Source organism: Mizuhopecten yessoensis, unplaced genomic scaffold (genome assembly GCF_002113885.1).
Source record: "Mizuhopecten yessoensis strain PY_sf001 unplaced genomic scaffold, ASM211388v2 scaffold11149, whole genome shotgun sequence".
Classification (NCBI taxonomy): Eukaryota; Metazoa; Mollusca; class Bivalvia; order Pectinida; family Pectinidae; genus Mizuhopecten; species Mizuhopecten yessoensis.
In genome coordinates, this window is record NW_018408904.1 from 250,761 (window position 1) to 266,802 (window position 16,042).

Below are 16,042 nucleotides of genomic sequence, written 5' to 3' on the forward strand. Positions count from 1 at the left end.
ACTGACTTACTATACAGAATACTGAGTACTGACTTACTATACAGAATACTGAGTACTGACTTACTATACAGAATACTGAGTACTGACTTACTATACAGATTACCAAGTACTGACTCACTATACACAGGCTAAAATTGTATTTACAGGCGAGATATCCAGATGGGTTCATCAGGTCACAACTCAATAGAAGATGCTACAGCCACAATGGAACTTGTCAAGGTCAAACTGGCCAATGGTATGACATGGATGCACTTTTTGTTTGTATTTTAAATGTTGATTTATTTTTTGTTGGCACTCATAAGCAATGTTGTCATGATGCAATACTCATTGGATGTCTTTTCATGAACTCGCTGGTTTAGCTAGGTAACTTCATGTACCTATCAAGACCACAACCAGTTTTTAGCCCAACATCATCTGTTAAAATTGTCATTTGTCTGAAATTCATCTGTTGTCTTTCTTTAAATAATTCTGAATATCCCTTGTTCTCAAGTATCATCATGCTGAAGCCTATAAATGTAGGATATGTTTTTAACCTGTTCTTTCAGATATTGCCTTTGGTGATTGTGTACTTGGTGGAGCAATGTTTCCCCCCGAAGATCAAGGGGATGCAGGCATCAAAGTTGACCAGGAAAGTCAAGGGGATACTGGTATCAAAGTTGACCAAGAAAGTCAAGGGGATGCAGGCATCAAAGTTGACCAGGAAAGTGGATCAGACTCCAAATCTGATCAGCAGAGAATTGTGGCATCTACATCTATGCAGGGAACGAGGGACCAACACACCTTGGTGGACGTGGAGTCCCAGTCAAAGTCAGAGACTCTGTCACATCGGCAAATCATAGACAGGAGAAGGTCTTTCTTCCACAACATCTCAAATAGATGTTACAGGAGCCTGTTCAGTATTGTCAAAGAGCTTAACAAAACAGGTAGGCTGTACTAATAAGAGCAATGATTTCTTAACAATTTTTTACCTTATGTCCTTGCCTTACCTTTATCTCTTAAACTCAAAAAAGCTCACATCACTCAAACACCATATGATGTGTTATATATTCACTGTTGCAGAAATGATATACAATCTTCATCCTACTTTTCTGAGACACAATTGTCCAATTTAAGGGATGATTTTGACTGAACATATTATGGAATGGGGAGCATCTGTCTGTCTGTCAACACTTTGTTTTCTGCAAGATAACTTGCTTAAATATTACTTTGTTTGATTAGGATGAACCTTGGTAAGCATTTACAAATATACTGAGACTGAAAATACACTTCAAACTTGTTGGAAGGATTTGTAAGAAACTTCATACAACTATGAACCATCTGTACAAAGTGTGTGATAGGATATGTTGGGGAGCCGAACTTCAATCTCAAAGTTACAAATTATTTCTGGATAACACATATTGTCCTGAGCTTATTTTGTTTAAGTCAAGATATTACTGGAACACAGAAACTTCATTGAGAACTGTATTATATGTTATTCCTTGTTACTGATTTCATTATTACATTCTTTAAAATAAACAAGGCATCACGAACAATCAAAATCCACTCACATGTTCATCAGTCTGTTGCAGAGCATAATTATTCTATAAACATAACTAGCAACTTAACTCTTTGATAATAAATTTCGTAGTAAGTCACTAGAGCAGCAGCAAAAATCTGTAAATAGTAGACAGTGACCTTGACCTTGGCTGTAAAATGATAAAATCCTAAAGCAAAAATTGTATGATGTATATTCATGATTGACTATTATCTAATGTATGAAGTTTGGTTAAATCTATTCAGAAATAAAGACATTAGAGCAATGACGAAAGATATTTATAAATAATAAGTGACCTTTAACATTGGTTGTAAAATTCTCAGCATGAACTCTTTTGTGGTATTTTGTTTCTTGATTTGTATGAAATAAGAACTAGCTGGCCTCATGGATGTGTAGAGTAGCATTTTGACTTAACTTTACAACACTGTGTTTAACAAGCTGCCCTCGTGGATGTGTAGAGTAGCATTTTGACTTAACTTTACAACACTGTGTTTAACTAGCTGCCCTCGTGAATGTGTAGAGTAGCATTTTGACTGTTAACTTTACAACACTGTGTTTAACTAGCTGCCCTCGTGGATGTGTAGAGTAGCATTTTGACTGTTAACTTTACAACACTGTGTTTAACTAGCTGCCCTCGTGGATGTGTAGAGTAGCATTTTGACTTAACTTTACAACACTGTGTTTAATTAGCTGCCCTCGTGGATGTGTAGAGTAGCATTTTGACTTAACTTTAAAACACTGGGTTTAACAAGCTGCCCTCGTGGTTGCGTTGAGTAGCATTTTGACTTAACTTTACAACACTGTTTAACAAGCTGTCCTCGTGGATGTGTAGAGTAGCATTTTGACTTAACTTTACAACACTGTTTAACAAGCTGCTCTCATGGATGTGTAGAGTAGCATTTTGACTTAACTTTAAAACACTGTGTTTAACAAGCTGCCCTCGTGGATGTGTAGAGTAGCATTTTGACTGTTAACTTAACAACACTGTGTTTAACTAGCTGCCCTCGTGGATGTGTAGAGTAGCATTTTGACTGTTAACTTAACAACACTGTGTTTAACTAGCTGCCCTCGTGGATGTGTAGAGTAGCATTTTGACTGTTAACTTAACAACACTGTGTTTAACTAGCTGCCCTCGTGGATGTGTAGAGTAGCATTTTGACTGTTAACTTAACAACACTGTGTTTAACTAGCTGCCCTCGTGGATGTGTAGAGTAGCATTTTGACTGTTAACTTAACAACACTGTGTTTAACTAGCTGCCCTCGTGGATGTGTAGAGTAGCATTTTGACTGTTAACTTAACAACACTGTGTTTAACTAGCTGCCCTCGTGGATGTGTAGAGTAGCATTTTGACTGTTAACTTAACAACACTGTGTTTAACTAGCTGCCCTCGTGGATGTGTAGAGTAGCATTTTGACTGTTAACTTAACAACACTGTGTTTAACTAGCTGCCCTCGTGGATGTGTAGAGTAGCATTTTGACTGTTAACTTAACAACACTGTGTTTAACTAGCTGCCCTCGTGGATGTGTAGAGTAGCATTTTGACTGTTAACTTAACAACACTGTGTTTAACTAGCTGCCCTCGTGGATGTGTAGAGTAGCATTTTGACTGTTAACTTAACAACACTGTGTTTAACTAGCTGCCCTCGTGGATGTGTAGAGTAGCATTTTGACTGTTAACTTAACAACACTGTGTTTAACTAGCTGCCCTCGTGGATGTGTAGAGTAGCATTTTGACTGTTAACTTAACAACACTGTGTTTAACTAGCTGCCCTCGTGGATGTGTAGAGTAGCATTTTGACTGTTAACTTAACAACACTGTGTTTAACTAGCTGCCCTCGTGGATGTGTAGAGTAGCATTTTGACTGTTAACTTAACAACACTGTGTTTAACTAGCTGCCCTCGTGGATGTGTAGAGTAGCATTTTGACTGTTAACTTAACAACACTGTGTTTAACTAGCTGCCCTCGTGGATGTGTAGAGTAGCATTTTGACTGTTAACTTAACAACACTGTGTTTAACTAGCTGCCCTCGTGGATGTGTAGAGTAGCATTTTGACTGTTAACTTAACAACACTGTGTTTAACTAGCTGCCCTCGTGGATGTGTAGAGTAGCATTTTGACTGTTAACTTTACAACACTGTTTTAATAGCTGCCCTCGTGGATGTGTAGAGTAGCATTTTGACTGTTAACTTAACAACACTGTGTTTAACTAGCTGCCCTCGTGGATGTGTAGAGTAGCATTTTGACTGTTAACTTAACAACACTGTGTTTAACTAGCTGCCCTCGTGGATGTGTAGAGTAGCATTTTGACTGTTAACTTAACAACACTGTGTTTAACTAGCTGCCCTCGTGGATGTGTAGAGTAGCATTTTGACTGTTAACTTAACAACACTGTGTTTAACTAGCTGCCCTCGTGGATGTGTAGAGTAGCATTTTGACTGTTAACTTAACAACACTGTGTTTAACTAGCTGCCCTCGTGGATGTGTAGAGTAGCATTTTGACTGTTAACTTAACAACACTGTGTTTAACTAGCTGCCCTCGTGGATGTGTAGAGTAGCATTTTGACTGTTAACTTAACAACACTGTGTTTAACTAGCTGCCCTCGTGGATGTGTAGAGTAGCATTTTGACTGTTAACTTAACAACACTGTGTTTAACTAGCTGCCCTCGTGGATGTGTAGAGTAGCATTTTGACTGTTAACTTAACAACACTGTGTTTAACTAGCTGCCCTCGTGGATGTGTAGAGTAGCATTTTGACTGTTAACTTAACAACACTGTGTTTAACTAGCTGCCCTCGTGGATGTGTAGAGTAGCATTTTGACTGTTAACTTAACAACACTGTGTTTAACTAGCTGCCCTCGTGGATGTGTAGAGTAGCATTTTGACTGTTAACTTAACAACACTGTGTTTAACTAGCTGCCCTCGTGGATGTGTAGAGTAGCATTTTGACTGTTAACTTAACAACACTGTGTTTAACTAGCTGCCCTCGTGGATGTGTAGAGTAGCATTTTGACTGTTAACTTAACAACACTGTGTTTAACTAGCTGCCCTCGTGGATGTGTAGAGTAGCATTTTGACTGTTAACTTAACAACACTGTGTTTAAATAGCTGCCCTCGTGGATGTGTAGAGTAGCATTTTGACTGTTAACTTAACAACACTGTGTTTAACTAGCTGCCCTCGTGGATGTGTAGAGTAGCATTTTGACTGTTAACTTAACAACACTGTGTTTAACTAGCTGGCCTTGTGGATGTGTAGAGTAGCATTTTGACTGTTAACTTTACAACACTGTGTTTAACTAGCTGCCCTCGTGGATGAGATGTCTGTTGTACAACAGCATGCTGATCAAGATGTGGTTGCTATGGAATCTGACTGTGACCGAACTAGTAAATCACTGTCCAAGTCGTATGTAGAGTACCATGACTTTGTCTACACATGCTTTCCTTCTTACAAAAAAGAACTTGAAGAAACACAGACAGAGGAGGATAAAAAGGTAAAACCCAGCTATGTTAATTATCTCCACACATTTCTGTCTTCTGTTTTATTGTTGCTGCTGTGCTTTTTAGTCAATTCAAATTGCCCTGCATCCGTGGGCTGTAGTCCGTCTGTCCTTCCTTAAAAAATTCTTGTTATCGCTATTTCTCTGAAAGTGCCTGATGGATCCTCTCAAATTTCATATGTAAGTTCCACTTGGTCCCTTGTTTAAGTATTTTGACAGTGAATGCTTGTTATCACTATTTCTAAGAAAGTACTGGAGGGATCCCTCTCAAATTTCATATGTAAGTTTCCCCCTGGTCCGTAGTTGTGCATGTTTACTTTTGAGAGTGATCGGATAAACAAAATGGCCGAAAGGCGGCCATCTCAGATTTTGACAGTGAATGTTTGTTAGTGCTATTTCTTGGAAAGAACTGGAAGGATCCTTAAATTTCATATGCGAGTTCCCCTTGGTCCTTAGTTGTGCCTGTCAACTTTTGAAGCTGATCAGATAAACAAAATAGCCAACAGGAGGACATCTTGGATTTTGAAAATTTTGTTATCGTTGTTTCTCAAAAAGCAATTGACAGGTATTTCTCAAATTTCATATATCTATAATTGTGCATGTATTAATTTGCAACTGGTAGAGAGAAAAAAAGATGGCCACAGACGGTCATTGCAGATTTTGACATTTTATGGATATCATCACCATTTCTCAGGAAGTACTTTACAGATCTTTCTCATATCGTAATGATCAGTTCTATTTCTTTCACATCACACACTGTACTAGTAATGTATGTGAAATGACAAACTCACTTTGAATGTTGTCTTTTATACACAGCAGTATGAAGTTAAGATAAAAAATAAGGTGCATTTACTGTTTACATATCTTGATCAAACAGATAAGAGAAAAGAAGAGAAAAGATCAAACTGACATAGAACTAATGAAGATGGTACGATGGTGGGTGCCAAGATCCCTCTTGGATCTCTTGTTCAGAAATAAATTGTGTTCAGCAGTTTTCATGAAGAGAATTAGAGCAAGATTAACATGTACTACAAAGAGGTGAATGGAGATGTAAACAAGATTAACATGTACTACAAAGAGGTGAATGGAGATGTAAAACAAGATTACCATAAGGTTACCATAAGGAGGTGTAGAATATGGTGTGCAGGTAGAACAAGGTTAACATAAGGAGGTGTAGAATATGGTGTACAGGTAGAACAAGATTACCATAAGGAGGTGTAGAATATGGTGTACAGGTAGAACAAGATTTACTCATAGTTTCATAGGACAAGATTAAGATACAAAACAAGGTATATATAGAGAGCTGTTATACAACAAGCTAACAACTTATGGTTATGACAGGTTATGACTGATGGCTATGATTACATTTATTTTACAATATAAAATTGCATTTGTGATGTTGATCGTCTTTTCATTCTGTAAATCACTTTACCTTAATACCTAAGTATATATTTGGTGGGATATACATGTATATAGTTCTGCTTTAATTTCTTAGAAGATAACATCCTGACAGTCATCAAGTGATTCTTCAACATTTGTTTTTTGCAGAAACTCCTTGGACGAATGGATAAACGTCTGGGGAAGGTGCTGAAGCATACCAGGGCCAATAGCCTGATAACAGTGGTTTTATCTGGACAATCTACAGCACAAAATTGTCAAAGTGCAAAGACTTTCATCAAAATTGTCTAAATGGCAGAATTTTTGTATCATCATTTTATCAACATTAAACATAGTACTAATAAATATTGTTGTTTGATGATACTATCAGAATATATCAAGCTACTATATAAAGAGCCGGACAGGAGTCAGGAGTACTTCATTTGCATGGCAAAAGCATGTCCTAAATCACAATTTACATAAATCAATGCTACTTAATGCAGTTGTTTTCAAACATAGTAAAACACCAGGAGAAATAATAAGTGATATGTTTGCGAGATTTTCCTTTTTCATGGGAAGTACAAAATATGATTATGAGCAAAAAATTCAACAACTTCATCAAAACCAAAAGGCCAAGGGGGATGATATTTGCCCAGTAGCATGCTAGGGTGAAAAGGCTCTCAAGATTGTTCAGATGAATGGCCTTCATTCATATTCAAGGTCACAGTGGTCAAATTTATTGAAAACACTTGAATGACTTCTGAACAAGCATACTGAGTATTGCTTTAGCAATACATGTCCCCTACCAGCCCCCGCTAGCTATTACACTGAAATTATTTATAAAAATGGTGCCCTTTGGTGTTAATTTGGGAAAATTAATAGTATACAATTAGCTGATTTTAATGTAACTTTTCTATTCTACATTACCATCAATCATATTGTACAAAAAAACCCCAGAATAAATGAATTTCCATGTATACTGTATATTACATACACATTTGACACTGTAATGAACCGATTATATCGATTATGGAATTTGTTATCGATAATCGGAATCAAACTGGACAAATCGATCAATGTTCGATTATTATAATATATCGATCATCAGTCCATGACTGGTTTCAACTTGTCCAGGATTTTGTATTAATAGTAACAGTGGCCTTGATCTCAACTCTACAACCCTGAAACTCAAACTTGTCCCGAGATATTAATATGATCCTTTGTAATTGTGTGAAGTTTGATCCAAATCCCTCAAGGAATGAAGACATTAGAGCGCTGACAAGGATTTAAAAAAAATAGAAACAGATACCTTGACCTTGAACCAACAATCCTGAATCTCAAACTTGTCCGAGATATTATAGTCCTTTGTAACTGTGAAGTTTGATCCAAATCCCTCAAGGAATGAAGCCACTAGAGCGCTGACAAGGATTTTCTAAAAATAGTAACGGTGACCTTGACCTGACAACCCTGAAACTAGAAATTGTCCGAGATAATATGGGCTTTTGTAATTGTATGAAGTTTGATCAAAATCCCTCAAGGAATGAAGCGGCTCGAGCGCTGACAAGGATTTTCTAAAAATAGTAATGGTGACCTTGACCTAACAACCCTTTAATTTGAACTTGTCCAAGATATTATGGTCCTTTGTATTTGTGTGAAGTTTGATAAAAATCCCTTAAGGAATCAAGCCGCTAGAGTGCTGACAAACATTGGTGTTACGTACGTACGTACACAGACGGACGGAGAGGGAAAACTATAGTTCACCGGTAGGGGACTAATAACCAAAAGGCCTCAGGTGATTATATTTGGTCATAACTATGCATGGATAAAGGGCAATCATTTGATCAAATGAATGACCTTTACCCATGTTCCAAGGTCACAGGGCTTAAATGGGTTAAAAAACCTTTAAACCACTTCTTCTGAATAACCAAAAAGCCTAAGGTGATGATAATTTGCAGTAATATGCTGGAATGTAGGGCTATCAAGTTTGATGAAATGAATAACCATGACCAACCTTCAATGTCACAGGTCAAATGGATGAAAACCTTTTAATGGCTATTTCGGAATATCTAAGATATCAAGGGTGATGCTATTTAGCCAGTAACATACTGGGATGAAAGGTAATAATTGGGTGGGGTTTTTATTCTTCAAATAAAAGATCTTGACCCAATTCCTTAGAGATAAGATCAAGATGTTAAACATCTTTTGAACAGCCAAGAAGCCCAAGGTGATTATATAAATATTTTTTGCTAGTTGAGTGCTATGATAAAGGGCTTTGTAGTTTGTTCAAAGGAATGACCTTGACCAAATTTCAAGGTCACATGAGTTAATTTGTTAAAACATTTAATTGACTTCTAATTAATGAAATAGATGGGTTGAAGTTCATGATATTTTGCGATGTAGGTTAAAATGTAAATTGATATGATGTGTTGGAAGAAAGTATATGGCTTTACCAAACAACTTAGTTCATATCAACAAAGTTTGTTAAAATCTTCATATAAAGATTCATAAAAATACTTAAGTGTAGAGTGATAAGATTTTCCAAGAAAGGGTGTTGTTTCACTGGAGGCTGAGAATCAAGGACCCTTACAGGGAAATCTAAGAAAGGGTGTTGTTTCACTGGAGGCTGAGAATCAAGTACTCTTACAGGGTAATCCAAGAAAGGGTTTTGTTTTCACTGGAGGCTGAGAATCAAGGACTCTTACAGGGTAATCCAAGAAAGGGTGTTCTTTCACTGTAGGCTGAGAATCAAGGACCCTTACAGGGTAATCAAAGAAAGGGTGTTGTTTCACTGTAGGCTGAGAATCAAGGACTCTTACAGGGTAATCCAAGAAAGGGTGTTGTTTTCCTGGAGGTGGTGAATCAAGGACTCTTACAGGGTAATCCAAGAAAGGGTGTTGTTTCACTGTAGGCTGAGAATCAAGGACCCTTACAGGGTAATCAAAGAAAGGGTGTTGTTTCACTGTAGGCTGAGAATCAAGGACTCTTACAGGGTAAACCAAGAAAGGGTGTTGTTTTCACTGGAGGCTGAGAATCAAGGACCCTTACAGGGTAATCCAAGAAAGGGTGTTGTTTTCACTGGAGGCTGAGAATCAAGGACCCTTACAGGGTAATCATAGAAAGGGTGTTGTTTCACTGGAGGCTGAGAATCAAGGACCCTTACAGGGTAATCATAGAAAGGGTGTTGTTTCACTGGAGGCTGAGAATCAAGGACCCTTACAGGGTAATCCAAGAAAGGGGTTGTTTTACTGTAGGCTGAGAATCAAGGACCCTTGCAGGGTAATCATAGAAAGGGTGTTGTTTCACTGGAGGCTGAGAATAAAGGACTCTTACAGGGTAATCCAAGAAAGGGTGTTTTTTCACTGTCGGCTGAGAATTAAGGACCCTTACAGGGTCATCCAAGAAAGGGTGTTGTTTTACTGTAGGCCGAGAATCAAGGACCCTTACAGGGTAATCCAAGAAAGGGTGTTGTTTTACTGGAGGTGGTGAATCAAGGACTCTTACAGGGTAATCTAAGAAAGGGTGTTGTTTTACTAGAGGCTGAGAATCAAGGACTCTTACAGGGTAATCCAAGAAAGGGTGTTGTTTCACTGTCGGCTGAGAATTAAGGACCCTTACAGGGTCATCCAAGAAAGGGTGTTGTTTTACTGTAGGCCGAGAATCAAGGACCCTTACAGGGTAATCCAAGAAAGGGGTTGTTTTACTGTAGGCTGAGAATCAAGGACCCTTACAGGGTTATCATAGAAAGGGTGTTGTTTCACTGGAGGCTGAGAATAAAGGACTCTTACAGGGTAATCCAAGAAAGGGTGTTTTTTCACTGTCGGCTGAGAATTAAGGACCCTTACAGGGTCATCCAAGAAAGGGTGTTGTTTTACTGTAGGCCGAGAATCAAGGACCCTTACAGGGTAATCCAAGAAAGGGGTTGTTTTACTGTAGGCTGAGAATCAAGGACCCTTACAGGGTTATCATAGAAAGGGTGTTGTTTCACTGGAGGCTGAGAATAAAGGACTCTTACAGGGTAATCCAAGAAAGGGTGTTTTTTCACTGTCGGCTGAGAATTAAGGACCCTTACAGGGTCATCCAAGAAAGGGTGTTGTTTTACTGTAGGCCGAGAATCAAGGACCCTTACAGGGTAATCCAAGAAAGGGGTTGTTTTACTGTAGGCTGAGAATCAAGGACCCTTACAGGGTAATCCAAGAAAGGGGTTGTTTTACTGTAGGCTGAGAATCAAGGACCCTTACAGGGTTATCATAGAAAGGGTGTTGTTTCACTGGAGGCTGAGAATCAAGGACTCTTACAGGGTAATCCAAGAAAGGGTGTTGTTTCACTGTCGGCTGAGAATTAAGGACCCTTACAGGGTCATCCAAGAAAGGGTGTTGTTTTACTGTAGGCCGAGAATCAAGGACCCTTACAGGGTAATCCAAGAAAGGGTGTTGTTTCACTGTAGGCTGAGAATCAAGGACCCTTACAGGGTAATTTGGTTATTTAAATTTACTCCTGAATAGTTTATCACATGTAAATTAAATTTGCTATAAGGGGCTGAGCTCAAAATGGGGGAATTATTTGCATTCTTACCTTTAATAATTATATTTAAAAATAGCAAAATGTTCACAGACTGCACATGATGTACAGATACAGATGGCATTAAGTCACTTGAGCAGACAGATGGCAATAAGTCACCTGAGCAGACAGATGGCATTAAGTCACCTGAGCAGACAGATGGCATTAAGTCACCTGAGCAAAGTGTTTAGTAAAAACATACTCATCAACAACAATAAAACAGTACTTTTGTCATTTGTTTTATTTTAGATAATTTCATGCAAAGATTTGTTTTAACAGATCTCAATTACAAACCAGATACATATAAAATTTGATTGCACTACTTGTAGCTATAACATTTGCATAGCACACTTAAATAATAAACAACAATTCAAAACCTGACTAACAAAAACAAGGCTATAATAAAGTGGTGATGAGGAAGTAATAATGTGGAACCTAGACTTAGATATAACTGTACCATACTGTTTGAGAGTAAAACCTGTCTAAAATAATTATAACAAGAGGCCCAGAGGGCCTGTATCGCTCACCTGGATATCTAAGCAATCATGGCAAAATATTCTCCAAATGAGATCCAAGGGAATATGCCATACCCCAAGGCTAATCCAGGATCAATTCTAATATCATGACTACATTCGTCTCTTTTTGCCCAGCATTTGTATTTATAGTTTTGGGGTGGGGATCTCAACCGTTTCTAAGTTATGAGGAAGGGGTTAAGTCTGCAAAGGTGGGGCAGACCCTGGAATCAATTCTAATATCATGACTGCATTCGTCTCTTTATGCCCAGCATTTGTATATATAGTTTTGGGGAGGGGATCTCAACAGTTTCAAAGTTATGACCCAGGGACTATGTCTCCAAGGGTGGGGCCAGACCCTAGGGCCATCCTGGAAGCAACTGTGCATTCTTCTCTTCATACTCAGCAATTGTATATATGGTTATACGGTGGGGATATCAACCATTTCCAAGTGATAAACTTAGTTTGGCCCCACCCCTTAGCCCGGGGGGGGTTAGCCCCAAAATTTGTACAATTTTGAATCTCCACCTAGGGATGCTTCCAGTAAATATGGTTGATATCCATCTAATAGTTCCAGAGAAGAAGTTGCTTAAAGCAATATAGCAAAATTGCCCCCTTTTGGCCCTGCCCCTCAACCCCTTGGGGGTCAGCCCCACCATTTGTACAATTTTGAATCCCCACCACCTAGGGATGCTTCCAGTTAAATATGGTTGATATCCATCTATTAGTTCCAGAGAAGAAGTTGCTTAAAGCAATATAGCCAAATTGCCCCCTTTTGGCCCCGCCCCTCAACACCCTGGGGGGTCAGCCCCACCATTTGTACAATTTTGAATCCCCACCACCTAGGGATGCTTCCAGTTAAATATGGTTGATATCCATCTATTAGTTCCAGAGAGGAAGTCGCTTAAAGCAATAAAGCCAAATTGCCCCCTTTTGGCCCGGCCCTCAACACCCTGGGGGGTCAGCCCCACCATTTGTACAATTTTGACTCCCCACCACCTAGGGGTGCTTCCAGTCAATTATGGTTGCTATCCATCTCTTAGTTCCAGAGAAGAAGTCGCTTAAGGCAATATAGCCAAATTGCCTGCTTTTGGCCCCGCCCCTCAGCCCCCTCGGGGGTCAGCCCCACCATTTGGACAATTTTGAATCCCTATCACCTAGGAATGCTTCCAGTCAAATTTAGTTAAATTCCTATCAGTGGTTAAGAAGAAGAAGTCGTTTAAAAGAAATTGTTGACGGACGGACAACGGACGCCACGGTATGGCATAAGTTCACCATGGTCCTTCGGACCCGGTGAGCTAACTAGAGAATCCATTCCTAAACACTGCTTGTTCCTCATTATCATCAGCAAATTGAATCATCATGAGCTGTCTTGAAAGGTCACATTTTACTGGCAGAAAGGTAAGGTCTCTCCAGACAGGTGCTGTATTGTATTTGTGAATTATTCCATGGAAGTTAATATAACACTAGGAGGAGAGAGGGGGACAACTACTTTACAGTACAGGTTTGCTGGTCCTTTACAAAATGTAGCAGAAAAAAATGTTGACACAAATGTTTAAAATCAAACCCTTTTCACAATTTCATTCAGTTGTACTTAATAACATGCATATAAAGCTGTAGTAAAAATAAACTCCCAACAGATATAATAGTTACTGAAACCTGCAGTACAAGTCCCTATAAAGAAGTATAGATACACTAGACAGGTTATATGTAACAGTTACCAAAACAAAAAACATTTTGGTCTTGTATCTTGTCTAAAAGGATATAGAAAATGAAGTATTTTGTGAAAAAGAACGCACTCATGCAGTCTATACGCTGGCATCCTAGCAACAAAATGGTGTTGTCTGATTATGAAATTGTATGTCGCTGAACGGAGTCACAATACTGACCTACCTCCATTAGAGAAAAACTAAACAATAAAACTGTTCGGTTTCTATTTTGATTCCTCCTCACAGTGATATATTGTTCCCACCAATTCTTGTCTGTAACATCAACATCGGAACCTTGTGATTTACACTGATAACTGTATTACTGTTAACTTATTGTTAATATAAATTTACACTGACAATCTGATATATGGTATTGCCGGTAATATAAATTTACACCAACAATCTGGACACTTTGTATTACTGGTAATATAGATTTACACTGACAATCTGATACATTGTATTACTGATAATATAAATTTACACAGACAATCTGATATATTGTATTGCCGGTAATATAAATTTACACCAACAATCTGGACACTTTGTAATACTGGTAATATAGATTTACACAGACAATCTGATACATTGTATTACTGATAATATAAGTCCGTTTTCATTTAAACGGTTAAACTGATCAGATCACAGTTGTTCGTTTATTAAAAAAGGTTGGACCTAGTAATCTGATGCTGCTTTCAGGCGAGCCTCGACAAAGCCTTGCAAGGCCTGAATAAACATTTGCAGATCTGCCAGTGTTTAAACCTGAAGTTGTTACGTTTTAAAAATTGACAATCCGGTTGTTCCACATCAACGAACAGGCCCCTAATTTACACCAACAATCTGGACTAATTGTAATACTTGTAATATAAATTTACACTGACAATCTGAAACATTGTATTGCCGGTAATATAAATTTACATAATCTGATACATTATTACTGGTGATATTCTGGATCTTAATTATAACTAACAATGCTTGCTTTGTGAATCACAATATTTGCTTCATGAATAAAGAAAATTACATCGTGTTAAAAACGTAAGTGTGTAACTTGTTACTATAAATTCCATACATAAATAACAATCAATAATGCTACTGTGCAACACACAAAGAGATCTTTGTTCACAATATATTATATAAAAACATGGGAGGCTGCTAGGAGAATATTGTGAACGAACAGTAAAATGTTGATAAACAGCATTATCCGTTCTGAATTCTGTTGGTGAGGTATTTCAACAGATAAAGACAAAAAATCATAAAGAAATTAATGACTTTCGGTGTGATAACAGTTTTCTTACATTTACACCTGTATCAGTTTTGACTTTGAAACATTAGCAGCTAGTTATATGAAGAAAATTATCACCTACCCTTTTAAACTAACAATTGGCACCCTTTTTTAAAGCAGAAAAGCTAGTTTCAATCTTTACCCTTGAATTTAATTTGAAAAGTTAAAAGTTGTAGAACTAACTCTATATTCAAAATATATCTATGCTATATTTCCACTATTGGGCCCCGCCCCTCAGACCAACCATTTATATAAAATTTGTTTCCCTTCCCCCAAGGATACTTCTGACCAAATTTGGTCAAAATCTGCTCAGTCGTTCATGATTAGTAGCGATTTTTAGGAAAAATTGACGGGTGACGGACACCGTCAGACCAGGTGAGCTAAAAAACATAGTGCAGAGGGACAGGGATCCTTAAGTGTCCCATCAATTTTCTTTGGATAATACAGAATACTTTGATAGTTTACATACACCTACACACCTAAAAGGCATGTATATACCTCTATAACTTTACTGGTTCCATTCTGTAAGCTATGTATTTTTGTATACCCTACAGTGTTGACTAAAAAAGAAAGCTAGTAGCTCTAGGCAGTGAGGTATCTACCGGGGTAAGTTACATGAAGAACAGGTCTGACGTTTCTGTTAAGTGGTGTTGGGAAGGTGTGATGAATATTATTCAGAACAATACTACAAAATAATAATCCTGAGGCTGCTCTATTTTTAAAAAACTTAATGAAGTGCTGTTCGTTTTGATCCTATTTTATGCTGTTTTAACATCAAATAGAATTATGAGTATTAAATGTTTCTCACATATTCTGAAAAAGAGTTTGTATCACATTATGCAAGCAAACAACTTTGAGACAAAGCTAGCATACTTTACTGATAAAGCTGGCCACGTTTTATATACATGTATATACATTTATTTACTATTATTGAAACATGAATTTATGAAAAAGTGATTTCCCTGCCAACACTGAAGTTCTCTCCCACTCTCTAGACATATACACAATAACTTAGCTGCATCTACATCGGATCACAACACCAGGCTGTAACAAATAGCCATCCAGCATAACATTCTCATAAAACACCAGGCCGTTATGTATATTAAACCCCCCTTAGTGGCGTCTGTTACATAAACAGCCTCTCAAAATATCATTCTCATAAACACACACCAGTCTGTTATATATAGCCTCTCAGTGTATCATTGTCATTAACAAACACTAGTCTGTTATATATAGCCTCTCAGTGTATCATTGTCATTAACACACTAGTCTGTTATATATAGTCTCTCAGTGTATCATTGTCATATTAACACAACAGTCTGTTATATAGTCTCCCAGTGTATCATTGTCATTAACACTCACGTCTGTTATATAGAGTCTCTCAGTGTATCATTGTCATTAACACACACCAGTCTGTTATATATATAGTCTCTCAGTGTATCATTGTCATTAACACGCAAGTCTGTTATATATAGTCTCCCAGTGTATCATTGTCGTTAACAAACACCAGTCTGTTATATATAGTCTCTCAGTGTATCATTGTCATATTAACACAACAGTCTGTTATATAGTCTCCC

At 37.8% G+C, this 16,042-nt stretch overlaps 1 protein-coding gene across 2 annotated transcripts in view; it reads left to right on the forward strand.

Moving 5' to 3' along the window:
- The window catches only part of LOC110466949 (putative RNA exonuclease NEF-sp), a 19,653-nt gene extending 12,861 nt beyond the window's left edge, over positions 1-6,792 (forward strand). Inside the window, exons 10-13 of one of the 2 annotated variants that reach the window (XM_021523772.1) lie at positions 147-235; positions 546-923; positions 4,835-5,025; positions 6,580-6,792. In XM_021523772.1, coding sequence (XP_021379447.1) covers positions 147-235; positions 546-923; positions 4,835-5,025; positions 6,580-6,720 — 799 coding nt within the window. In that variant the 3' untranslated portion in view covers positions 6,721-6,792. Of the gene's footprint in view, positions 1-146; positions 236-545; positions 924-1,972; positions 2,262-4,834; positions 5,026-6,579 lie in introns of those variants that run through there. The other variant, XM_021523773.1, reaches the window with a different exon arrangement.
- The last annotated feature ends 9,250 nt before the right edge of the window (positions 6,793-16,042 follow it).